The 26,077-nt window shown below is 47.4% G+C and overlaps 1 protein-coding gene across 4 annotated transcripts in view; it reads left to right on the plus strand.

Annotated features, from left to right (window-relative positions):
- ptprk (protein tyrosine phosphatase receptor type K) overlaps positions 1–26,077 on the plus strand; it is a 131,920-nt gene that overhangs the window by 35,348 nt on the left and 70,495 nt on the right. For all 4 annotated transcript variants that reach the window (XM_062550102.1, XM_062550103.1, XM_062550104.1 and 1 more), the window contains exons 3-6: positions 6,003–6,274; positions 18,606–18,687; positions 22,286–22,398; positions 23,270–23,444. In XM_062550102.1, coding sequence (XP_062406086.1) covers positions 6,003–6,274; positions 18,606–18,687; positions 22,286–22,398; positions 23,270–23,444 — 642 coding nt within the window. The remainder of the gene's footprint in view (positions 1–6,002; positions 6,275–18,605; positions 18,688–22,285; positions 22,399–23,269; positions 23,445–26,077) is intronic.

The raw sequence follows: 26,077 nt of genomic DNA on the forward strand, positions 1-26,077 counted from the left end.
CTTATGCTTCTCCCTGAGGCTGGGTCTGGGTGGCCTTGAAGTTTTTTTTTTTTTTAAAGTGGTCTGATCTCTCTCCCGAAACTATCAGTCCCCCCAACACACACAAGATCAATTCATCAGGCCCGTCAGCTGAAACGGCTCCTTAATGTGGGTCAGTCATGGGGAAATTAAGTGAGAGACACCTGGGTAGCTTCTTCCCAACCATTCGTTTGCCTGTTAAAAAAAAAAAACACTCCGGCCTTAATAGACTGACATAAGGGAAATTGATGCGTTTTTTTCCCCTTCTTCCTGGCTCGACTCCCACGTCGTGCCATCCTCCTCCTTGGCGTGCGTCTGAGCGGCGTGGCTGTCTCCCGGTAGGTTGCATAATTAGCCGTATGCCTGCTCTCCGCGCTGGGCCCGGTGAGTGACAGCCATCTTGTTCACCGGCATTTATCTCCCCCCCCCCAACAGCCATCTTGTGAGTGTCTGCGTGACAAGCGTCTTCTCCCAGCTCGGGCCCTGCGAGGACGGAAATTGTCATTGAAGAGTGTTGCGATACCCAAACAAGCATAATTGGAATTTATTTAAGCTTTCATCTTTTCTTGAGTGAGGGGGATGGGTCTGTCACCATGCATAACAATGGCAGAATAAAAATATGTTATTTTGAGAACTGCCTTTTGAGATTCTGTGCGTCTCAGACATGTTGAAGGAACAAGGTTCTGACTGGGAATACACATGTTGGATGAACATATGCAGTACATTAACTTCACTGGGATGTCCTTTGGATCCTTTGGGTAAAAGACACACGCCCGGAAAATGTAAGTGGAAAGTCAATCAGAGAGAGGGGGGAAATCATCCAGCAGATCTTATTGTATTTCCTGCTGCATGACAGAGCAGGCTGACTTTACCCTCCGATGCCTTTTCAAGATGCTCTCGGTTTGAATAACAGTCGCGCTCTGCAGGGGAGAGAGACTTCGAATGGCTCCCACTGTCTGAGCCCAAATGGCACCATTAACTATAATGCCAAGGCAACAATGATCCCCACTCTGGTTAAGGAAGTATGCAAAGCCCCGTGAATAGGAATAGAGCTCAGACACAAGGTGGAGAATAGAATAGAAGGCGAAAGGCAGGTACTGATTAGGGTTTGTAGGGTTCCCAATTCCTGCATATGTTGACTCTTTTTCGGTGTAGTGGCATTGCCTCTCTTTTGTGCCTTGAAATGGCCTTTTTGAAGGTCAGTACAATCAGTCCTGGTAAGCCCTGAGCAACTGGTGGTGTTTTTTTAAGGGTGTGTCAGCTGTAGCTGGCTGGCCCCAATGCTTGGAGTTACTTTTCTGGCCATTTCTTACTCTTAAGCTGATCTATTTGCTTTGTCTGTGTTTTTTATTTAATCAGCAGTGAGGATTGTCAAATACATTACATATGGCGCTTGGTTTGCATGTAATATGCATTGTTGCTGCCTTGCACATTTGAGTGTGTCTACTCCCCCTGTCTGGAACATCTGCTGTGTGTGATTAATAGTTGAGAAGGGTAATAAATAAGAATAGTAAATATTACTGTTTTTTATTTTTCCGTGTGTCGCTTGAATCTTTCCAAAGTGGGTCAGCGCATGTTTGAGACTCAGCGTTATGAGTGTATGGCCGCTCTCCCCCACCCTCTTTCTGCTTCTCTCTCTCTCTTTCACTCTCTCTCTCTCTCTCTCTCCTTTCTCAGTCCTTTCTCTCTCTCTCTTTCTCTCCTTTCACTCTCTGTCTCTCCTTTCACTCTCCCTCTCTCTCCTTTCTCTCTCTGTCTATCCTCTCTCTCTCTCTCTCTCTCTCTCTCTCTGTCTCTCTCTCTTCTCTTTCCCCGATTTCCTTACCCTCTCCATTTCTCTCTGTAAGGTGTTCCGTCACGAGCTTCCAGCGCTTTCTTTTGTCCTGTCTGCCAGCCCAGCAGCTCAGTTCCACAGTAATTAGTCTCAGCGCTTGATTACCCAGCGTTGCCAATCATGGCATTACAATAATCCCAGCACATCAAATAAACACTGAAGCGCCACGAATGGGCCAAGTCTATATCCATTAGGCCGCTCCGTCGTTCACAAGATTGTGGAGGATCTATCCTTTTCTTTCTCTCTCTTCTCTCTCTCTCCCTCTCTCTCTCGCTCCCTCTCTTTCTCTCTCCTCTCTCTCTCTCTCTCGCTCTCTCTCTCTCTCTTCCTCTCCACCTGCAATCCCATCTCTCTTTGACATTAATGCTCTCTTTTCCCTATCCCATTGAGCAAACACATATTTTGTTTGCTGACACCTAGATGATGGGCTGTGTGCTTTGCTCATTGAGATAGTGATTGCAGTGCAGTGGAAGCGGTTTTTAGTTTCAGCTCCCTCTCCAAAAAAATAATAAAAAAAGATATATATAAAAAAAGCTGCCGCACAGTTTTTTGACAAAGCTGCCATGTCATCATCATCCTTCTCCTCAGCCTTTGTGAACCTCGAGCTCAGAACTGACAAACAATTTTCTTTAATCAGTGACATCTTAAGGAATCACAGTCGCGTAGACTCCACTGTAATACTCCGGTAATACATCACGCTGTCGAGAGCAGTCAGACAATAGTGCTGTAGTCTTGCCTGAAATCTATTTTAGGCGTTTGCGGGTATTAAATAATGATCCAGCAATCAATGCAATTGTCTACTAAGAGGGAATTGTTTACTGCCTCAGTTTGAGGAGATGGAGAGTGCGGGGAATGAGCCTAGCACTTTTGAGGGTGTCTGGTTTCAATGGACTTTCATTAGGTTGATGGGATCAGACAGTGGAGGCTGGTGTAGTGGTGAGTGTGCCCTAAGGAGTGGGCTGGGCGTGGGGCTATTGCCGGTCCCGGGCCGGTCCCAGTCGCGCAGTAAAAAGATCAGATACATGACCACAGGACACGGTGGTTACCAGAACGTGTTGCACAGCCAGTACTTTGTGGTCTTGCAATGTTGTACGCGGTTCAACATTTGGGTTTTCGCTGAAACCTTAAATTACATGGTTTGTCTCCCTGCCTTTCCCTTCTCATTTACTCTCTCTCTCTCTCTCTCTCTCTCTCTCTCTCTCTCTCTCTCTCTGTCTTTGCCTCTCTCTCTTCCTTGCTCTCTCCCTTTCTCTCTGACTCTCCCGTTCTCTTTCCCAGTCTCTCGTTTTCTTTCCGCTGAAGCAAGTGGACATTTGTACTGTAATATACACTGGTGCTGAGCTAGCGCTGGCTGTTGTAGTGTGATAGCTTCCCAGCTGGCTCTTGTAATGTCTTTCCTTTTGTGTCTGCTGAGGATTTGGGCCGGTGAGGTCACTCCCTAATGGCATCTGCAGAGGATATTTGCGTGTAGCCCTGTCTGTGCACAAAGACAGATGGGAGAGCGAAAAGCTAAGCATATCGAACGCGCCGGACTCCGCCACCTCGGCCGCAAACCAAAACATTTACCCCAGACGCCGGCCTAATGGAAAATAGCACTTGTACAACTGAGCCTCTTCATTTGCACGCAGTCCCCACAAAGCCTTTTTTTTTTTCGGGGGCCGAGATGGGGTGGGGTGGGGTGGGGTAGTAACATGATACAGGCCATCGCCATCTGGTTATTTTATATGGCAATGTTATTGCTGCCCTCTGGCCTGGTGACGGTGGGGGGTGGGGGTGGATGGGTGCTAAACGGATGTTTACCCAGCAGTGTTCTGAATGCAGGCCCCATGGGGAGTCAATCTGCCCCGGCCCTAGGGGGTAGTTAAGGGGGTGGTGGTGGGTTGGCCATCTCAGGGCAGGTTTGGGGCGCAACCTGTAATCTTTGCAATGACACTGGGCGTGTGTGTGTGTGTGTGTGTGTGTGTGTGTGTGTGTGTGCGTGTGCGTGTGCGTGTGTCTGCTGGTTTGTTTGTTTGAAGGGATGTTTTGCGGCCTGCCATAAGAGCGAATTTCACGCTGAGATTGAAATCCTATCTCTCTAGCTTAGCTCTTGGATTGATACCCTTCAGTCTTTGCAGTTTGCACAGATCATTAGTGTATTTTTTTTTCTTCTTCTTCTCCGGAACATGTCATTAGATGTTAGCATATCTAAATAAATAAATAAATAAATTGATAGATAAATAAAAACTTGGCAAGTGCCAGGTCTTCCTTTAATCATGAAAAATATCTGTCTGTTTAATTAATGTACTATTTTATTATTAGCATCCCTATAATTCCCTCCCAAAAGTAACAATTTATTTATGGCAGACTGAGTAAGGAGCGAATCTGTTAGACATGTGGAAAAAAAAACTTTTCATGAGCCTGGCAGGAATTGAAAATAAATAAATAAATAAATAAGTGGTGGGATGTATGTGATGGAATTGCCAACATGTCTTGGCTGTGGTTCTCTTGCATGGCTTGCGTTTGTTTTTGCCTTTGTTTTGTGTGTGTGTGTCTGTCTGTCTGTCTGTGTGTGTGTGTGTGTGTGTGTGTGTTTTTCTCCCTCTGCTTCCTTAGCTGGCAGCATGATTATCTTTTGCTCTAGCGAGGAACTAATTCAATGCAAAAAAAAAGAGTCTGTTCTTTTTTTTTCCTCTTTTCTCCAGCGGGTTTTTTGTTTGTTTTGTACCTCGATGAAATACATACTGTGTTGAGGAGTCATGACAAGGAGAGAGAGTAGAGGAGGGAGCTGTGTGTTCTCCAGCCTTGGCTGCAAGCCTTCCTCCTTACGGCTCTGACATGCATCACACTCCCACTACACAAGCATGCTGCTTTTGTTTCAAAAGTGTGGCTTTGGATTCTGGAGATATCAGGGCACTAAGGACACCAGAGTTGATCTGAGTTCAGTCTGAGCGCTCTCAGATTGCCTTCCCTACACTGGTTTGAGTGAGGTATGCAACGTAAATGTTAATGTAGTTAATCTATACTGCTTTTTGGCCGTTTGTTAGTGACTCCTTGTGTCTCACAGGAGGTATCGTGGACTTAACTCGGTGCTGTTTGCAAAAGCCCTTTAGGGTTTGCTTTTGCTCTGGTTGTTTTTGTCAGACAAATATGCACACTAATAAGAAGACCACACAACTACAAAAGCCCAAAAAAATCTGCTGCTTGTCTGCAAATTACGACGTTAGCGCTTTCATTTTAAGTCGTACAAACCGCAGCGGCCACAGACATTTCCAATAAAATATTAGTCTGTGTGGGGGAGTCCACTGGAATCATAAGCGTATTGTGATAGCTCTTCTGTGAGCTGTGCAGCTTGAATAGTGCCCAGAACCCCCCCTTCCCCCATCCCCTCCCCCCACCGCTCTCCACTGCCGTGCCAGGGCAGAAAATAGTGAACAGATGCACCACCGTCGTGACAAATGCTCATGAAATCTGTCTGCGGCCGGGCCTGATGTCCTCCGCCTCCAGGGCTGGGAGGCACGTTCGCGTCGACGGGGCGCTCTGATCCACCGCCATTCTCCCCTCGTCCGTCCGTCATCATCTCCAGCGGCATACGGCGCCGGTTTAGAAACTGGCCCCTGTTTTAGCTGACCACGGAGTAATGTGGCCTTCTGCCAGAGAGTTTGTTTAGTGTTTTGTAGGCCTAAGGAATGTGTGAAAAGGTACCACAGCGTGCGTTTCCCAGGCACACGGCTTTTGGATGCCAGGGTGCTGTTTGCACTGAGCCCAGAGAGTGCTCCTACTTCAATAGAAGGACAGATGCTGATGAAGCTGTTGAAATGATCCAACTCCTGACCCCCTCGTTGGCTTTACCGACGCCGGCACCTCAGCTTTTATTGTTATTTTTGTTTGTCTCCTCATCTATAATGTTATAAAGGTTCTCTTATTATTTGTTTTGTTGGATTTATAGGCCTATGCTTAGGCTTTATACTTTTTACCACATATGATATGCCTTTTGTTACTGTAATCTCAGCTTCAGTGAACATGAAGACTACCCTCAGTGAACCTCCAAGAATAGATAAAGGTTGAATGAGTGAATGTTTCAGGTCTGTTGGTGTAGACTCAAGAGTCTTGTTGAGTGATTGCCTTTGGGGGCGGTTTGATGATGATCCCCTTCTCGCTCTGCTCTCAGGTTCCTACATGATGGTGGACTCGTCCCAGCACGACACTGGGGAGAAGGCTCGCCTCCAGCTGCCCGTCATGAAAGAGAACGACACCCACTGCATCGATTTCAACTACCTGCTGTACAGCCAGGACGGCTCCAGTCCCGGCACGCTCAACATCCTGGTCAAGGTCAACAAGGGCCCTCTGGCCAACCCCATCTGGAACGTGACGAGCTACACGGGCAAAGAGTGGCTCCGGGCGGAGCTGGCCATCAGCACCTTCTGGCCCAACGAGTATCAGGTAGATCACACCTTCTCAACCACTTAGGAGTTGTTTGTGTCTGTTTGCGTGTGTGTGTGTGTGTATGTGTTTGTTTTCAGAGGTATTTTAGATGCCTTCAGGGGTTTTAATAGGCCTGTGACTCTTAAAAGATATGTCTGCTAAAGATACCTTTTTTTGTACACACACAGTCTAATTGAATTAAAAAGTGATGAGCACCAAGGAAAATATCAATTTGTGCGCTCTCTCTTGCCTCCCCGGCTAAGCTTTTGATTTGATTTCTCGTGAAGAGACTCTTGACCTTATTTTTGTTGTATTATCATGTTGCGAGAGTTATCGATTTTGATGTATGGTGAGGTGGAACGAGATGATGAGATGTGTGACCTCGAGGCTGGAACAAATTATGCCTCCGTGGGTTTTGTTCTTTCCTCGCCGCAATACAATTCTGAGAAACATGTATAAGACAAAGATCACCAGACCATCTTGTTTGGCAAGTATAAAGCTAATTATGTTAGACATCTCAGCAAATAAATTGTATGGCACTGCTTACATTTGTTTGTAGCATTGAAATGTCAGAATGATAGTAATTCTACATGCTAGAAGGCAGATACAGCCATACTGTTCGAAATGCCAGCGGAGTTGCTATTTTTTTAGGCGAATCCAGACAAATGCAGCTCAGCAAGCAAATTAGTCATGTTGCTCTGGTGGCCTTAAGACTAATGTTGGCGAGGGGAGTTTTTCGAAAATAGAAAGGAACAAAGAAAATGTCACATGAGGGCATGATTGATTAAGTGGGGATTAAAGTTATTTCCCTGTAGTGCGAGAATGAGAGAACAGAAAACCAGAGAAAGAAATTAGCCTGTAAAAAGTTCTCAGCTTCCCAATTCTTTTTTTTTTTTTTTTAAACAGTCACAGAGAATGTAACGTGCAAGCATGGCAGCAGAGCAAGAGAAGGGTCATGAAACCCTAAACAGTCTAAACTAACCCTTTGACCTTTGACCTTTGGTCCAGGTTGGTTAAACAAAAAACAAAACAAAACAAAAAAAAAACGAACAGTTTATGTTGAGTGGTTCACCCTCCTCATGCTGAAAGGTAGACATAACCAAAATAGACCATGAACAGACTATAGCCTTTTTTTGGATGACATTAGCATCCCAAACAACAGCTGAAGTCTAATTACTAACATCTGCCATTCCATGCACCTAAACGGAGAGAATGAGAATCTGTGTAATTTTTGCACAGCATTTCAGAGCTTAGGAGAGGCTAAAACATGAAAAATGCATTGTGAAGTGATGGATGATGAAATGGCCGTGTGAGTAGTTATGGCAGTATTTGCCTAATGGGCAACTGGCTATTTGAGTTGCATTTTAAGTTGCTTGTAATAGATCCATGACAATAATCAAGACTAATGACTGAAAATATCAAATTAAGTGAACAAATTAGTTGAGTGTAATTTTTTTGGGAACCAGAGACATTTTGCCCATGCTGTAGGAAATGTTTCAGACTGCCCATGACTTTGATGGTAGCTTTTAGCATTTTCGTTATGCATGAAAAAACAGACGGTCTAATCCTTCCAAAATAGCACTTTTGCATACCTGCCCCATCACAGCTGTTAGTATTTCTCCCGTTGAAGACATGTGAAATGTGTTTTTTTTTCACTCTACATGCACTTTTTTTTTTTTTTTTTTGAACAATTCGTGCAATACTTTCCAACTTCATGGAAATTTCTTCTTTCTCATATTTTCGCTTTGCTCTGATTACTCCTTATTGAAAGGACTGGGCTTCTTTTCCACTGAGTGGCTCCACGGGGCCTAGGTGTATTGTGGGTAAGGGAGAGGAGGAGGAGGAGGAGGAAGAAGAGGAAGAGAGGGGGTGTATTCTGCTTTAGTGCAGATGGGAGCCAGGGTAGCGGAGTGGCGCGGAGTGGCGTGCCTCTGTGCACTCGGGGCTGACCGCAGAGTTGATCAGTGCTGACCACCGATCTGGAGGGCTGACCGTGGTGTGTGCATCAGCCATGCCATCAAGAGATGGCCTGACATGCACATAGTGTGTGTACGCACGCACACACACACACACACACACACACACACAAACACAGTCCACACATACCATACAATTACACAAGCACACGGTTACACACGGTTGCATACTGGCACATGTGCCAAGCATAAGAATGCACACTGCACAAACACTGGAATATACTTTGTTTTGTGCTTTGTCTTTCATTTCATTCTGTCTCTTCCTCTGTGTATCTTGCTCACGTCTTTTTCCAGTGGTCTTCTCACTCTCACACTCACACACATACACACACACACACACACACACACACACACACACACACACACAGAGCAGCCTTTGGAGAAGGGTTCCCCAGCGGAGTGGTGAGGTTGACACTGTGAGTTGCATATCTGAGAGGCATGGGGGGAGAAGAGTGGCCGGCCAGGAGAATGATAGCTTTCATCTGCAGCAGGCAGTGAATGGAGGCTGCGCTTCATGTGCTAGGGATGCTTTCCCCTCATTTACTGTGGTCAGGGGGCTGCTGGAGACATGCCTGCTCTGGGAGAGTGAGGAGGGTGCGGGGCTCTTGGCTGTAAATGACTCGTCTGTCTGTTTGTTCTTCGTCTGTCTGTCTGTCTGTCTGTTTGTCTGTTTGTCTGTTTTTTTTTCTTCACCTGTCTGTCTATCTGTCTTTTTTTCCCTTCGTCTGTCTGTCTGTCTGTCTGTCTGTCTGTTTTTTCTTCGCCTGTCTATCTGTCTGTCTATCTCCCTCCCTACTCTCGCCACTTCTGACTCTATCATTGCACTTGCTTATCTTCCTTCCCTCTTAAAAAGATCCTTTTGAATATGTGATGTTGTGTCTGTGTGTTACCCCCCCACCCCCGCAACCCAGAGAGATTCTGGTGCAGATTCATTAGCATTTTGCTGCCTGTTCACTGTAACGCTAATGAAAGGCATGGCCTGTTCCCGGACTAATTGGGGAGAATGAATGATTCAGCTTGTTCGGGGTCCACCCCGATGTCTTGTGCTCGCGCTGGTGAATTTTAAGCAGCTGATTGGGCTGGTTATGATTTTAACTCGAGGTTAGTGTTAATAGAGCCTCCCCTTCCTTCTGTCAGAGCGACAGCTTAGCGGCTTGTCTGATTGGCTGTCACCTTACAAAGCCCAGAATAATTGGATACTTCCTCGTTGTTTACCCAGGGTGTCAGCTTTTTGAGTGAGATCTGGGCTTTTGCAGAATTGAATGTGGTCACGGAATAAAGAGTGGAATGTTATCTGCGGCTGGTTTTGTTTGTCTTTGTTTTTTTTGGTCCCTTACTTCGTTCCCCCCCCTCCCCCTCCACTTGCGCAACAGCAGAGCGAGTCAGTGGCAGGCCAAACCGGTGAAACCACAGGTGTTTTGAGGCCACGTTCACACAGGCTGTTTTCATTATGGAGGGCTGCCCCTAGTGGACAAAGTGGAAATGGCCCTTCTCACTGAAGCGCCGCCGCCACCGCCTGAGAAGTGGGACAGTAATGGAGGCTGAGTTCGTGGAGGTCAAACACATCACTGGTGGCATTATTTAAGACCTTTTTTTTTTTAAGAAAATAAAAGTAGGGAACATTTGATTATGTTCAGGTCAGTGAATTTCTTCAGGGTGACCCCCTTAACACTCTGCCCCCTAACAAACCCCGCTGGACCTCCGCTGAGTTTCGGAGTTTCGGAGGTTGCTGTGCGAGGAGGAGGAGGAGAAGCAGCAGCAGCCGCCGTCGCCGCGTGTTGGTCAGCGTCCAGAGCCCGTGCGAGACCTCCGCGGAGTGACTCACCCGCAGCCCAGATCCCGCCGCCTGCCGGACGACATTTGGAGGCTTCCTCCGCACAGGCCTCCCGAAATGGCACGGCGTGGGGGCGGACATGTCTGCGTGCCTCCACTAATAAAGACGTGACGGCACCAGCCAGCCTGCCCGACACCCTCCCACACCTCCACCCCCCCCCCCTCCTCCCCCCCCCCTCCCAACTCTCCTCGCCTGCAGCCTAAAGAGAACAAGCTCAGACATCTTAGTCTGTAAATAAGAGCCGACCCATCGGGGGATTAAGAATCATTTGGGAGCTCCGAGCTCTTTATTACTTCCTCTCGTTGAAGTATCGGCTCCGAGAGGCACGCAGTGAGGGTTCGGACAGGCCTGGGCAGACATCTCGGCTCCCGGACCAGTGAGTGTGACCCCCCCCCCACCCCCTCACACACACACACGCACCCCAGTCCACTTAGTCCAGCCCGTAACTCCTCATGGGGGTCGTCACTGTGAGTGTGCTGCATTGTGGAGTACGTGAGTGGTCCAAATGAAAGACAGTAATGTTTTAGTCATGACGCGACAGTGCTGGACAGTGTACTCTCCCCCTACTCCGTGTTGGCGGTGTTGTGAAGCGAGATTGGGGCCTACTGTAGTCCCCCCCCGCCCCCCCACAAAGGCAAACTTCCAGAGAGATTTAGGTCTGGAGTTGCATTATGCAGAAGAGAAGTATGATCAGGCATGTCAAAGGGAATAGCCTAATATGTTGGAATTTAAAAATGTATTTTTCTTACCGTCCTGGGATTATTATGGAATACGTTCAGTAGCCAATCGTGTGCTAGAGCGGTGGACCTAAATTTTCCCTCAGAAGTTTATACACACTGTCAGAAATATGAAAGGCCTGTTGTTATGGGCGCCTATTTTTTCTCCTCAGTTGCCATTTTTCTTTTATCATTTGTATTTGTAGACACAGTCATAAATTGTTGATGGGCCTCTTCATCCATAATGCCTCGCTACTGAATGACTTCCTCTGAAAAATGTAAACACGCCATCGTCTGATATCTGGCCGCTGGGGAAGGGGCGCTGACCTAAATGCTTGACAGCGTTGCCCAAGATTTCCAGACGGCTTTGTTTTCTCCCCCATTGACGCCGGATCCCAGAGGAGTCTCCCCTCGATTCTTGCCATCAGAATTGGGGACGAGGCTCTCGCGCTCTTGCTTGCTCTCGCTCTCGCTTTCCCAGGCTGTGAAAGTGATTGACTTGCAAGCAGGTGTTTGCTCCTTTCACTCCAGACCAAATTGTTTGTGTGGATGTAACCAATCAAACGTGTTAAAACAATTAAGGGGGTTGGGGGGTGCCGTGCCTTGGCAGGCATCAGGGCAGTAAACACTGCAGGTGTCTGGGAGTGTGAAAGTGAAGGAGGTTTAGTGTGCGCTTATGTGTGTTGAGATAGAGTGTGTGTGTGTGTGTGTGTGTGTGTGTGTGTGTGTGTGTGTGTGAGCAATCAAAGCAGTGAGATAGATGAAATGAAAGAGGGAGGGCAGAGCACAGGGAGGGCAGGCCAAACGCTGAAGGCTACCAGCCCTTATCAAGGTCGCCAGTCCTCCTCCTCCTTCATCCTCCTCTTTCCTCCTCCACTCCACTTCATCCTCCTCCTGTCATCCCCCTCTCCGCCACTGTCACTCTCCATCTCTCATTATCTCCTCCCTCGACCTCTCCACCCCTGACCTCCGTCCGGGGGGCATTGCTCTAAACGCGCAGAAGATTGTGGCGAGGCAAAGAGGGAAGACGTGTGTGTCTGTGTGTGTCTCTAGTGTGTGTGTGTGTGTGTGTGTGTGTGTGTGTGGGGGGGGGATGAAGCGTCAAGTGGCCGATTAGCCTGGAACGCTCCCATCTGTGTGGCCGGCGTTCAGCGCTCGGCGCTCCCCACACAGCACTGGTGAGAGTGAGCTAGAGTACACCGCACCGCACCACCACCGCCACCGTGGCCCTGCACACTCAGCACTTCCCATTCCTCTCCTCGCCTCGCTTTCAGCACGCAAGAACAATGCTCTGTGTGTGTGTTTGTTTGGGGTGGAGGGGTGTGTGTGTTGTGTGTTGGGGTAGAGGTGTGTGTGTGTGTATTGGAGTGGAGGTGTGTGTGTGTGTGTGGACATACACAAAAAAGAAGTGTGGCGCATGGGTAGGCTGTGTATTCCCCAATCGTGTTTAGGGAATGTTACCTGTGAGCTAATTTTGCATTAGCCAAGGTCATTTTTTTCTTTGTATGTTTCCCCCCCTTTTTTTTTCTTCTCAAAATGGTCCAGTTTATCAGGGCCTCTTGTTTTTTGACCACCAACCACACAAATCACTGACCTCTCCCGTCTGAGGCCCGGTTCCTCACTCCGCGTTGATTCTGCTTAATAGCACGTTCTTGAGATGATGAAGGTGATTAGGATCCCTTTTGTTATTGATTTGATTAGCTACTCCACAAATGGAAGCCTGGAATCGTTAGGGCCTTTCGAACTGGCGTCGGTTTCTCCTCGAGCTTTCCACCACTGTGCAAACGCCAGGCGTTGTGCGTCTTTCGATACCTCCTAAATGACTGGCTGATGATGCAGGCGCTGCTGGCCTTCGATTAGAGGCCTCGCTCGCTCACGCACTGCTGATCTTCAACTTTAGTGATTTTGCCACCAAGCTCTCTGCAGAACTCTCTCTCTCCTTCTCTCTCTCTCTCTCTCTCTCTCTCCTTCTCCCTCTCTCTCTCTCTTATTTCTCTTTCTCTCTCTCTCTCCTTCTCTCCCTTTCTCCCAATCTCCCTTTCTCTCTTCTCTTTCTCTCCTCTCTCTCCCTCCCTCTCTCTTACTCTCTCTCTCTCTGTCCTCTCTCGCACTCTCTCCTCTCTCCTGAGTGTAATCATTACAATTTAGCCTCGCCATTGATCCTGAATCCAGAAATGATCCATAGCGATAAGGGCCAATATCCGCTTTTGTACCTTGGAGCCAAACATGGTCTCATCTTTCTAAAACTCCTCGACTTCAGTGCTCTCTCTCTCTCTCTCTCTCTCTCTCTCTCTCTCTCTCTCTCTCTCTCTCTCTCTCTCTCTCTCTCCCTCTCTCTCTCCCCCCCCCCTTCTCTATCCAGGCTTTCCTTCGTAGCCTTAAGAGAAAGCGAAGAACTTAAGGGGTGATTATGGAGATGGGCTCTTGGCTAACTCACATCAAGCAGAACAGTAGATTGAAATGGATTGTTCTAAGCCGGGAGATTATTCCTCAACTCTGATTGAAGAGCGCCAGGCGACATGCTTGAGGTCGTCCCAATTCAGGCTGGAATGAGGGACACCTAAGAGGTTCTCTTAAAGAAGAGAGGTGCAAGAGGAGAGAGGGAGGCGTTGTGATTTTGAGGAGGAGAAGAACAAGGGATAGTGAAAAGCCCACAGAGAGAGATAACCATGATCGAAATGAGAGAGAGAGAGAGAGAGAGAGAGAGAGAGAGAGAGAGAGAGAGAGAGAGAGAGAGAGAGAGAGAGAGAGAGAGAGAGAGAGAGAGAGAGAGAGAGAGAGAGAGAGAGAGAGAGAGAGAGAGAGAGAGAGAGAGAGAGAGAGAGAGAGAGAGAGAGAGAGAGAGAGAGAGAGAGAGAGAGAGAGAGAGAGAGAGAGAGAGAGAGAGAGAGAGAAGTGGTAAAGAGAATGAGAACTTTCACTCACAGAAACACCTGGAAATAGGATGCATCTCTTTAAAGAGATAGATAGACGGACAGAGATAGAGAGAGAGGAGGTAGGGGAGGAGATGAGACGGGCAGCACCCCCCCTCTCTCTCTATCTCAGCCTGAGATGATGAATGACATCTCCTGCCTGCTCGCTGGGAAATAAGAGCGGGCTTCCTCGTCATATTTGTATCAATTGTGGGCTTTCTTCTGACAGTGTTTACCTAGGGAGTGCCATTGTAATGAGCAGCCCAGGAGATGCCGATAGAGGAGAGAGGGAGAGGTGGTGGTGCTGCTGGGTGGGGCGATGGGGGTGATGTGGGTGTGGGTGAGTGGGTGCACCTTCACCTGTGTGCCTTCCGAGTCCCCTGACAGATGACAGGTGAACCTCTGGGGTGTAGGCTGAGCGAAACGGGGGGGCGGGGGGGGGGGGGGAGCGAGAGCTTCTGTGATTTGGCAAGACTTGAACAGTTGTGTTCAGTTCACTGGAGAAAGAAAATGACAGGGCGGGGGACGCGTGTGGAGAGGGAGAGAATACATGGGGGTGTGTGTGCACTTTATGCCTGTGCTTGAACTATATGTCTGAGAGGAATATGGCAGTGAGTTCTGTTCATGCTGAAACAGGGATCTTTTAACAGTGGGTTTTAAGCACACTAGAAGGCAGATGGGAGGTCAAGTCGCTATGTGAGCCTACGGTGTTGCTGCTACATAGATCAGGAGGACGGGCTTTCTGAAGGAGTTGATAGGAGTGGTAATAGGAGTGAAACTCTTGTGGTCAGGACCTTGTGGTAGAGAATGACAGGGAGGGTATAGACGGTATGTCTGTCTCTGCTCTGCAGTGTGTTGTGCAGAGACTCGCAGATGTATACACACACACACACACACACACACACACACATATATATATCTATATATATTTATATATATATATATATATATATATATATATATATATATATATATATATATATATACATACACACACACACACACATACACACACACCCCAGCCACACACAGACAGAAGAAAAATACTGCGTGCCAAACCTCGAGCATGGAGGTTTTCATCCTCATAGGTTTTGTCTGCATGTCAGCTAGCATTTGAGTCTTGTTCTCCTGGAGGAATATTCGGAGGAGAGAGGGCAGAAAAAAAAAAAAAAAGGGGGAAAAAAACTAGTATCATGTTGACTCACACTCTCTCCTTCCTTTCAAGTGATCTCCAGCCAGTGGCCAAGGTCCCACATGCACTCGCAGCCTTCAGAAAGCGCAGAGATATCAGAGTGGGGGCTCGCCTCTAAAGTGATATTGATCCGATGACATGTAGGGCCCTGGCTGTAATCAATGTCTCATCATGTAATGCTCGAGTAGGGAGACGGTTTAGAATCGGTCTAATTGTTTGATGTAAATATGACTAATAGGGCACTGGATGCCGACTGAGCACAGGCGATTTTGCGTGCGCCTACACACATACACACACACACTCTCATGCACACCGGCACCCTTAGCCACAATATTAGTGTCTTCATTCTACTGTTACACACACATAAATATATTCATATACTGTCTGAGAATATGAAATCAATATGAAGACATACAAGCACACACACAAACACACACACACACACACACACACACACTCACGCGCATACACACACACACACACACCCGAGCACGCAGCTGCGGTTCCCCCACCACTGACACCATGTGTTACTCCGGCAGACTAGGAACCTACGGGTCCCTCTCCAAGGCCCATCTGTCAACTCTGAGATGACAGGGCCCCAAGGCCTCATCGTCCAGACATCCCATACACACACACACACACACACACACACACACACACACACACACACACACACCTACATAAACACCCTTAACGGTCACAGACCCACTCGGTTAATGTTGCATTCAGGCAGAGGCGGCGTTGCCATTCCACCTTCCCTTTCCCCTTTCTCTCCGGTCTGAAGGGCGCGTGTAGAATTACAGCCCTCTCCTCTTTCACCGCGCCGCGCTAGACGAGCTCAGAGTGGCCCCATAGCGGAGCGTGGCTCGGGCACGGCACCGTGGAGGCACGGACCACTCAAACGGCTCTCCTCACTCAGGCCTGTGTGCACGCGGAGAGAGCCCTTCTGAGCTCTGAAGTCCAATTTCAAAATGGAAAACGTAGCAGGCTTCTTTAATGCTGTGTGTGTGTGTGTGTGTGTGTGTGTGGGGGGGGGGGGGGGTGCTTCTCTCTGCTGGTATTGCAGCTAGAGATGGGGGGGGGGTGTTGATTAGATGAATGCAGAGCCCAATGAGTGATGAAAGAAGGTATAAGAGAAGAAATGAGATCAAACAAAATAATGGGGAATTTGCATATAAGACTGTTTTGTTATTTGTCGAGCTGAGATCATGCGTCGTGCTAGCTTCTCTCTTTCTTTCTCTATTTCAAACTCAAAGAGAGAGAGAGGTTTGTTTTGATGCAGGTTTAAAAAGCTGTCAGAGGGTGGGTGCTGCTTGGTTTGGTTTACCTGCCAGAGGAGAGGAGAGGAGGAGGAGAGGAGCGACTGAAGGCCCACCTGTCAACCACAGAGCCACGCAGATAATTGCCAGAGTCCCAGTTGTCAGACAAGACAGAGAAAATGGTCTCTCTCGATCTCTCTGTGTGTGTGTGTGTGTGTGTGTGTGTGTGTGTGTGTGTGTGTGTGTGTGTGTGTGTGTGTGTGTGTGTGTGTGTGTGTGTGTGTGTGCGAGAGAAAAAGAAAGAAGGAGAGGTAGACTTTGTGTTTCCTTATTGTCAGACCTCCTTCTACAGAAGAGTTATTGCTTCTCTGAAGATGACCACTCACTCACGCTCTCCTGAGGCCACTATTGATATTTTCCCTTTTAAAGCTTGAGTGGGACCAGCGCTGGACTGGTCATCTAATCACCTTTCACAGCACTCGGCTTCAGCCAGCATTTTGTATTAGTGGATGCAGTCCGTCACAGTCAGATCTTAAAAATAGTGTATATATATATATTAAGAAGGAGTAGATTGAAAAGGTGTTTTTATATATATATTTTTCTTGTTATTGTTGGAGTTAACCAGAGAGGAAAGTGAGGATCAGAAAGGGAGGCCAAAGAAGCGGGTGAGGGATAGAGTTAAGGGGATGGAGAGGACAAGAGTGAGAGGGATGAAGTGGAACTGTGGTGGTGGTGGAGGGGGGGCTCCCTGTGTCAGCCCGCCGACCAAGCTCTTCTGAAGATTTACATCGTAATCGGCTCATCGGAATTATTGGCCAAGTGCTGGCTTAAGATTCGTTTTATAAATGTCAAACACATTTAGGGGGAGATCATTTTGAAAGGTTATGAATCTCGGGTAAAAGTAAAAAAAAAAAAATAATAATAATAAAGAAAAAAACAATATCCTCTCAAGGATAATGGCTCTGTCCGTAATTGAAATGGCTTCAGAGTTCTCTCTCTCTTCTCTTTCTTTCCCCCCCTCTCACGCCATACCCTTGCTCTTGAAATAGCAAGTGGGGAGAACAGTCAGTGAAATGCCACTGTCGCAAGATCAGAGTAGCTGCTATGTTTTTGATCCGGTTGATCCGGAGTTACAAAGTAAATGGCGAAGTTTAATACCCTTGAAAAAAAGAATGAAGTAAGTTGTTTATGTCAAGTTCCCTTTCATTGGACAAGGACTCGCAGTCAAGGAGATATTTAATATCAGGTCAGCTTGGGGTTGAAGATGTGGCCCTGCATTGTAATTTTCTTTGTCGTCTTTGCGGCTTATATATAATTTATTTCCTTTAAAAAAAAAAAAGAAAGAAACCTCAGTAGCTGTTGACATCGGTGATTCCATCAGTCCTTGTCCCTCTTGGATTTCATTTTGAGAATTTATCCTGCCCATTTGTCACTGCGAGAGCTGAATTCTACGTCGGTACCCCACCAAGAGGAGATTAAATCAAGCAATACTTGAAATGGAAAAAAAAGAGACGGAAAAAAGATGATTGTAAAAAGGACATCACTGCTTCCAGCAGCACAAAGACCCATGTCGTGCCCTTCACCTCTGGCTGAATGGGTGTGGGTTGACATTGCGTGCCTCGCCGTGAATGCGCCCTCACCGTGTTGTCCATCAGTATTCAGTGATCAGACCTTGATGTTGGACATGGTGTGGACAGGGCTGATGAAGAAATGGACGCCCTCTATTCATTTTGCTCCCTCCGTCCCACCATGGTAGAGAAGGGGAAGACCTTGCGGGGGAAGTGGCTTTGTATTGAAATGTTCACCACCATTCAATATGGCTGCCTCTTGTGGGTTTTTGATTGTGTTTCATACAAAATGTGACTGTTTTTTTTTCCGTTTGTAAAGGCCCTTTTGGAAAATGAGTAGGGGGATTGTAAAAGAGAAATAAAAGGTGTTTGGGGGGCGAGAGATTAAAAAAAATATGAAATTGCTTTTTCTTTCTGGAATTTGTGCCACTGCTTTCATGTCTCCAGAGTACTTTTGGTTATAACCGTATTCTCGAATCAACACTGTCTCCTCAGCGAAATCATTTTTTTCTTTTTACGTGTCATGTATTCATTTAAGAAAACAGACCTTCAGAGATTTCTGAATTTTGAATATGATTTAGCACAAACAGTTGCTGTCACCTCTGGAGAGAGGAGGAAGCCCTGGCTGAGGAGAAACAGGCGTAATGACTGTTTTTAAACCTGCAAGGGGAACCAGGAGAGGAGTGTGCTGTTGTGTGACCACGGTGGCACTGGCACAAGTCAATTTGGGAGGCTTGGGACTGCACAGGAGTAAACACCACACCAACTCCCTTGACTGTGTCTCCCGCAAACTCTCTCTCTCTCACACACACACACACACACTCACACAGTTGCATGGCAGTTTCTCACTCATTTCCCTCTCTGTCTCTCTCTTTCTCACCCTGTTTTTCAGGTCGTATTTGAGGCGGAGGTCTCGGATGGCAAGACGGGCTTCATTGCGATTGATGACATCCAGGTTCTGAGCTATCCATGTGGTAAGTAATTACAACGGCAGTAATTACCCGGCGCGCCTGCATCACCGCTGATGATTTGCTCAGCGCTGTGCAAATGAAGATAAGTCGGAAGGTGACACCGGCCTTTGTTGGGGGGGGGGGGGGGGGGGGAAGACGAGAAGGGCTGTACGGGTGGGTGGGTGGTGGGGGTCTAAGTGGAGAGGGAAGGTGTGGGTAAACAGAAACGGGCGGTTGTGGGTTGGTGACGGTGTCGGGAGAGCTGCCCGCTGCACTGTAGAGCGCTAAGTGTGTAAACAAATAGCGAGATAAAGTGAGTCACTTAAAGGAAGTGCAGAGTTTAAAGAGTGGGGGGCTGGAGTGACTTCCCTTTGCGGTTATCAAATCGCGAACAATGAATGGCTCGTGTCAACTTTGGCGCTGTCGCCTGCCGCCAGAGCTGACCAATGACACTGTCTGGATTCTCTGAGAGAAACCAATGATGCCTGTGGCCTGTAGAATTTCACAGGAGCAATGTTTGGAAGTCGGTCCCCATGTGTTGCGCTGTGCCATCTTGAATCTGGAGGATGGAGGTCTTTAATCAGACGGAAAACGTTGTCCCACCCCCGACACGTGGCATAACAGCCCGTTATCCTCTAGTCTGAGGGTGCGCCCAAGTGGGCCCTTCACAAACGATCTATCAACGCAGATCATCATAGCTTAGCAACAGGTGTCTCCTTAGAGATGGGTGGTGGAGGCGGTGGCGGTAGGGGTGGGGGGGATGCGGTGTTTGACAAAACCACAGAAGGAGGCTTTGGCTGTCGAGGGTCTTGCCTCAACATGGGCTCTTGGTGGAGGGCTCCTGCGAGAGCTGTAAAGGCTAAAGGGATTACAGGAAATAATGGAAAGGTGTCCCAATTAATGGCTGCAGCCCCCAGCGGGGAGGGGAAGAGGGAAGGGAGAGGCTTCGCTTCTTCGTCTCCAAGACGGATCTTAACCGTGACTGTAATCCCTCCGAACAATGCAATAAACCTTTAGAGTCACGCTCGCGGTGATGAGTTGAGACACTCAATTGTAAGGGAGGATAAAATCAATGGTTAAGGGACCTTGTGTGCTTTAGCAACTGGTGACGACTGACGAGCTCTCTCTCCTCCCCATCTTCTCCTTCTCCACACGGTCTGCACCACAACATCTATTTATTTACTGTCATTTCTCAACTTTTAGCTGCGCCTTATACATTGATTTTGCTAAATTTCTTCAGCTATGAGGTTAATACATGGGGGCAGTCAATATGTTATTAATATGTTTTTCAATATGGTTTTCTTTCTTTTAACTTGCATTGAACACTGTCCTGTTGCTTATATACAATGCGGCTAATACACTGTTTGCGGCACATATACTGTAGCCTGGCAGAACTAAGATAAGGTTGCATGCTGCATGTTTCTCCGCCTATACACATTGATTCAGTCCCCCTCAGAAATAAAGTTAAGCACAAGGACCGTCTCCTCGTTACCCTGGGTTGAATAAGAGCCCATCCCTAAGCAGCAGATGGGAAAGCGTCCACAGTTTCGAGGGATGGTACTGTCCCAAGGTCCCCACGCTCCCACCTCACCAGAAACAAAAAGTGACGGGCACTGAACTGGCTGTGTGGTCTGTGGTGGTGATCTATTTTCCCAGGGGGGATGGCGGGGTAGGTGGGCAGTCAGGGACATCATTTTGGCCCTGTCTCTTCTCAAGGTCCAAATGATCATGCTTGTTGATTTAAACTGCGGCAACGCAGCGGGCTTTTTCCAGCGGGCCCTGAGTTATCATTTTCCCTGAGAGACTCTGAGAGGCTTCTGCGGTTGTCTTTATGAAGCCAAGCAGAGGAGAGGTAAAGAGAGACAGAGAGGGAGGGAGGGAGGAAGGGAGGGAGAGGAAGAGGGTGATGGAAACAAAGAGGAAGAGGAGGAGGTGGGGATGGGAGAGAAAGAGACATGGGGAGACAGAGCTTTGAGCTTCCCAGCGAAACGCCTCCCAGTCCGCCCATTCCTCTTGTGATAATGAACTCAACAACACTTACCTCTCTGTCTGCCTGCCTCTCTTTGTCTCTCTCTCTCTCTCTCTCTCTCTCTCTCTCGGTCCCTCTCTCTCTTTCTCTCTTTCTCTCTATGTGAGTCCCCCCACCCCAACACCACCCACTACATCTAAGCAGCGGCCTCGCAGCTTTAATTCTCCAGAGCGGATATGTCTTTCTGTATTTTACTGTAGACACGGGGAGCCTGCAGGATCATTTTGCACTTTTTTTCAAACAAAGTCTTAGTCTTCCCTGCGTTCTCTGAACGTTCTTTGATCTGGCGCGTCGTATACGAGACCGTCATGGCGAATCCCCAGCGCCTGTGTTTTGTGTGTGTCGGAAATATAAATATCAGCAATCTGATTTTCTGCCAGCGTGTATATATACGCTCATTTGCGGGATTACCCCGAGGGCAGTCATTTCAAACTGCGTCAGGGGTTAAAAGGAAACAATTAAACAGGCATTCAAAATAATGCCGTACACTAATTAAATAAAAACATCTACAGGCAGAATTTTCCTCAAAGTCAAACTCATTTGGATAATGAATGTCTAATGGGAAGACGTTCGTCAACAAACCTACTCGCAGGCCACATATTTATAAACTGGTGGTGGAGTCACAAATCAAGAGCCGCGGTGCAACCGTCTTCGTATCGGACTCGGGGACGGTGTCCTTATTTGGTTCGCGGAGGCCATGAAATAAATATAATGAGGGGGAATTTTTGCTGGGCGTTTCTTCCAGACCGCAAAGCAAGCAATCAGCTTTGATCTGGCTCACCACAGACAGTCAGTGGGTCCAGCACAGTTCAGAGAAAGTTTAGGGCATTTTTTTTTGTGTGTGTGTTCTTTTTTTAGGGACTCTTTCGGCGAGTAATTGGAGCTCAATTACTCCTGGCCAGTGTCCAGAATACAACAGGGCATCTGGATATGGTGTTCCAGCCAAATCACCATGAATAATTTAGCAGTCCAGAACTGCCTGTTAAATATCCTCAACTCTAACTTGTGGGCATTTTTTTTTTTTTTTTGTCATTTCGACTCAGTTTTTCAAAGATCTCCCTATTCCCACTGGCCTGAATCTGGGTCTACTACAGTGAAAGCCCCTCAAGAATGTTGGTTTGAAAGCTGCAGACAGCTTGTTTTTCGTGTCGGAGCAGAATGTTTAACAACTTGTAATTCAACCATGTAAACACCTTTGAATTATTTAAATGGACAACATCAGCACCGAGGTAGTGTCTGGGAGTCCATTTTTTTTTTTGGTAATCGCTCGTGGCTCAATGTTTAGATGAATGAGGGATAGCTTAATACAAACTGTGGGCCATTTACACTGCATGTGGGTGTACTGAGAAGTGCTTTTCCATCGATTCCTCCTGCCCCTTCGGCTCCACACCTCAGGCAAGTTGTGTGGATGGGTAATGATGAAACTCACATTATCCTGTTACAAGCTGCTCCAGTTTGGTTGAAATTGTTTCTTTGAGATTAAGAATGTGGAGTGGAAAGAATCACAGTACTTGGGGCTATACTGATGATGAAACTGTAATGTCAAATTTATAGATGTACATGTCTAACGTATCCATCCTCCTATCCCTGCAGACCGATCGCCTCACTTCCTGCGTTTGGGCGACGTGGAGGTCAACGCCGGCCAGAACGCCACGTTCCAGTGCATCGCCACCGTCCGAGATGTGAAGAACAAGCTGTGGCTGCAGGTGGGTGGGCAGAGCACCAGGTCCAGGGGCACGGGGGCACGGGGGCACGGGGGCATCTCAGCGGAGGCAGACAGCACATCATGTCCACGCTCATTTTCTCCTCTCGCTCCTTCCTCCATGTTCCTCAGTCGTGTAGCCCTGCTCATTAAGGGGAGACTGTGAACATCCCCTTCCATTTATCTTCCTAATGATATATGTGTGTGTGTGTGTGTGTGTGTGTGTATATACGTGGGCGCACATATGTATGTGTGTATGTGTGTGTGTGTGTCTGTCTGTGTGTGTGAGCAGAAATTAGTGTGCCCTTTCATGTTCAGATTTCTCGGATCAGACAGGTTTACGGGAGAGAGTGATAGAGAGAGAGAGAGAGAGATAGAGAAAGATAGAGATAAAGAGAGAGAGAAAGAGAGAGAGAGAGAGGAAGACTGTGCAAGTGAGTGCAAGGGAGACAGTGAGAGCTTCTGTCATGCATGGGTACAACGCAACACTAGACAGGCGACGTGACCTTTCCTGTAGAGACAGATGAGTAGGTGAAGATGTAAAAGACACTACAGTCTGTCCAGAGCTTGTCTGGTGGTGTTGACTGTGCTGAACTCTAAGGGGAAGTGACATGGCTAAATGGGTAATGAATTGACTGCTGCAAGAAAGTGTGTTTACACATCGGAACGCACCACAGTGACGCTAATTAGCAATGACAGCAGTGGGTTTGGGTGGATGGCAGCTCATTCTGGGCTATAAATTAACTTTCTGAATCAATGTCATGGAGATGTTTTTTTTCATGGTAAAGGAGTGAAATGAAAGCCTGAAGAAATGACAGAGTAGATGAATAAAAGATCAAATAAAATGTTGTAATATTATTTTTTTTTTCCTACAGAAAAGGAATGGTGATGACATCCCCGTCGCAGAGACGAAGACCATCAGCAATCGCAGGTTCGCGGCGTCCTTCAGGCTGAAGGAGGTGACCAATCACGATCAGGATCTCTATCGCTGTGTGACCCAGTCGGAGAGAGGTTCTGGAGTGTCCAACTTTGCCGGACTCATCGTCAGAGGTAGGCCTATGTCCACTCCTATTACGGTCACAACGCAACTCTTACAATATGCTGTGATTACTGGTTTTTGTGAGGTGAACATCTTCTGTGAAAATAAAAGAGAAATCGAATGCCTTGTTAGTTTGGCGTATTTCAGGTCTGTAATACTTGCCATTATATATTCCCATTCATTAGCTGAGGTTATGAGCCCCTGTTTTAACAATAGCAGCTAAAGCCAGCATCTGTTTATTCAAATTCTGTGACATTGCACAAATTGAATTTAAATCAGCTTTGCCAAAGGGACATGGGGACAGAGGCGCTTCATGTTGTGATACGTGAAATCTGTTTGTGTAAATTCCTCTCAAATGGGGTCACAGGAGAGAGGGCGGCTCGGTGCCACCCAGCCCAGCGCTAACAGATACCTCCGCATAGAGGGGTCTTCACTGAATAGCTTTACATATCCCTTGCCAGCTACTGAATTAATGCAGGCAGTCGCGGCGCTCTCTCTTTCTCTCCTCCCCATTTTGCTGTCTCTCCCGCTCTCTCTCTCCCTCCCTTTCTTCTTCAGAGGAGAGGGGGATGGGGGAAGGGGAGGGGAGTGGAGTGGAGGGCCTCGGCAGTTTCTTGTTTATCTGAATGACTGTAAAACAAATCTTATTGTTAGCACAGGCTAGAGGGCGGAGAACCCTGGTGTTAGAAGTAAGTTGAATATTAACTGCACTGACAGGTCCGATATCTCACTGCCGCTTGAAAGCTGACATCCCGCTACAAGGATACAAAAGACAGTAATTTTAAAGGAAATTTTTGGGCCATTGATACGGGTAGCCGTTAATGAGAGCTGGCATGGAGTTGCCCGTTGTCGCTTATGACCCAGGGCTAGCAGTTTATTAGCGGCCGCTCTCGCAAACAGGAGGTGACAGTGGCTCGCTCCTGGCTATTTTGGTCCTCTTTGTAACAAATGGAAATTCCAGTTGCAAATCCGTTTCGGTGAAGGAGTATTGATCTACGTGTCCTGCGGCCGAGGCCAAGGCCGCAGCGCGCCGTACGGAGCCGAGTTTGTCATGCGTTTTTTTTCGACGTCGAGCTCTCCCAGCGTCTTGATGAGAAATGATGTCTGCCATTCAAACAGATCTTTATTGACGTGACGCTCAGAGGAAAACAAGCCTCTGTGTCGCACTGTTTGTTTTCGGCCTTCGTTTTAATTCAAAATCTCGGTTCTCGTCATCCTTCAACAGTTACACGCGTCGAGTTCTGAAGATGAAAAGCTTTGTATTCGAGTCAGAATTGTTTCAGAGTCGAACTTTACAACCGCAGTCCAGGGGAGTGGCTGCCAGATACCTCTCCAGTTATTGTAGAACCCTACGGCTCAGTATATTGCTCTGGGTATTTCCGAGACATCATTTCATATTTCACAATGTCCAAAACTTGTCAATAAGCAGTCGGAGTATCACGTCAGCTGCCATTTTCATCACGCAGTCCCAGAAGCAGAGCTGCCATAGCGGCTATGGCCGACTTTCATCAAATTCGGAAGCTGTGACCATGATTACAGTTTTTGATGTAGAGTTATGAAAAGTCAGATCCCATACTCATCTAATGCTTGTCTAGTGTGTGTGTGTGTGTGTGCGCATGTGCGCACCTGTGTGTGTGTGTGTGTGTGTGTGTGTGTGTGTGTGACTGTCTGTGTATTCAGTGTGTGTTTGTGTACATAACGGATTGTTCTTGGTTGGTTTCCCTTATGCTTGTGGATGTATTGCTGTAGAATGAGTTTTAGAAATATAGGCTACATTGTGTATGGGCTGCAAAAAGAGATATTTTGGTGTACGTAGGTTGTAAGAATTGTGGGATTTGTATGTATGTAGAAGTTATATTCTGTGTGTATGTTCACATATGTGGAGTATGCTGATGTGTACTGTCACTATGTGTCCTACTCATATTTGTGTGTAGTTGTGTGTGTGTGTGTGTGTGTGTGTGTGTGTGTGCACATGCGCCCACATCCCCAGCGTCTCTGTGCACTAATGACTGCCGATCGCATGCCTGTCATCTCTCCCGGTGAGCCCCCTGGAGCACCGGGGCTACCGTGCCACTCTGCCACAAACAAGCCGCCTGATTGGTCGCCCAGACGCCTGTCAGCCACTGCAGAGCAGACTGGGGAAATATTTGCTTAAAAGTAGATTAGAAATGCCTGGGCTGCCAGCTCTTCCCGGGCTGACGAAAGCCCGCCGCTTGACAACCTGGAGCTCAAAGAGGGATTGTTAAACTCCGATGAAGCCCAAATGGCTGACGTTGCCTGGTAATGATGTGGAAGGAGAAGAATTCTAGAATGTGTGCGTGTTGCAAGGGGAAAGGGAGGGGGGGGGGATAGTGACAAGAAAGAAAGGAAGAGAATGAAAAAAGAAGAGAAATGTCAACACAGATGTTTTTTCCCCCGTTCATCTGAAATCATAGGAATTGGAAAGTAGGTTGCTGTCATGCCTCTCGAAGGTTTTTTTTATAGCCCCCCTCTCCTTTATATCGTCTTCATGAGGCTTATTTTCTCTGTTCCACTGTGTAATTTTTACCTGGATTGAACCCCAAATGGCTTTTGAACTGGCTTTGGGCTAATGTTTGGCTGTTAACATACAACACTAAAACACTGCGTGCGTTTGATAGCAGTG

This window comes from Sardina pilchardus, chromosome 12 (assembly GCF_963854185.1).
Source record: "Sardina pilchardus chromosome 12, fSarPil1.1, whole genome shotgun sequence".
In the NCBI taxonomy this organism is placed as follows: Eukaryota; Metazoa; Chordata; class Actinopteri; order Clupeiformes; family Clupeidae; genus Sardina; species Sardina pilchardus.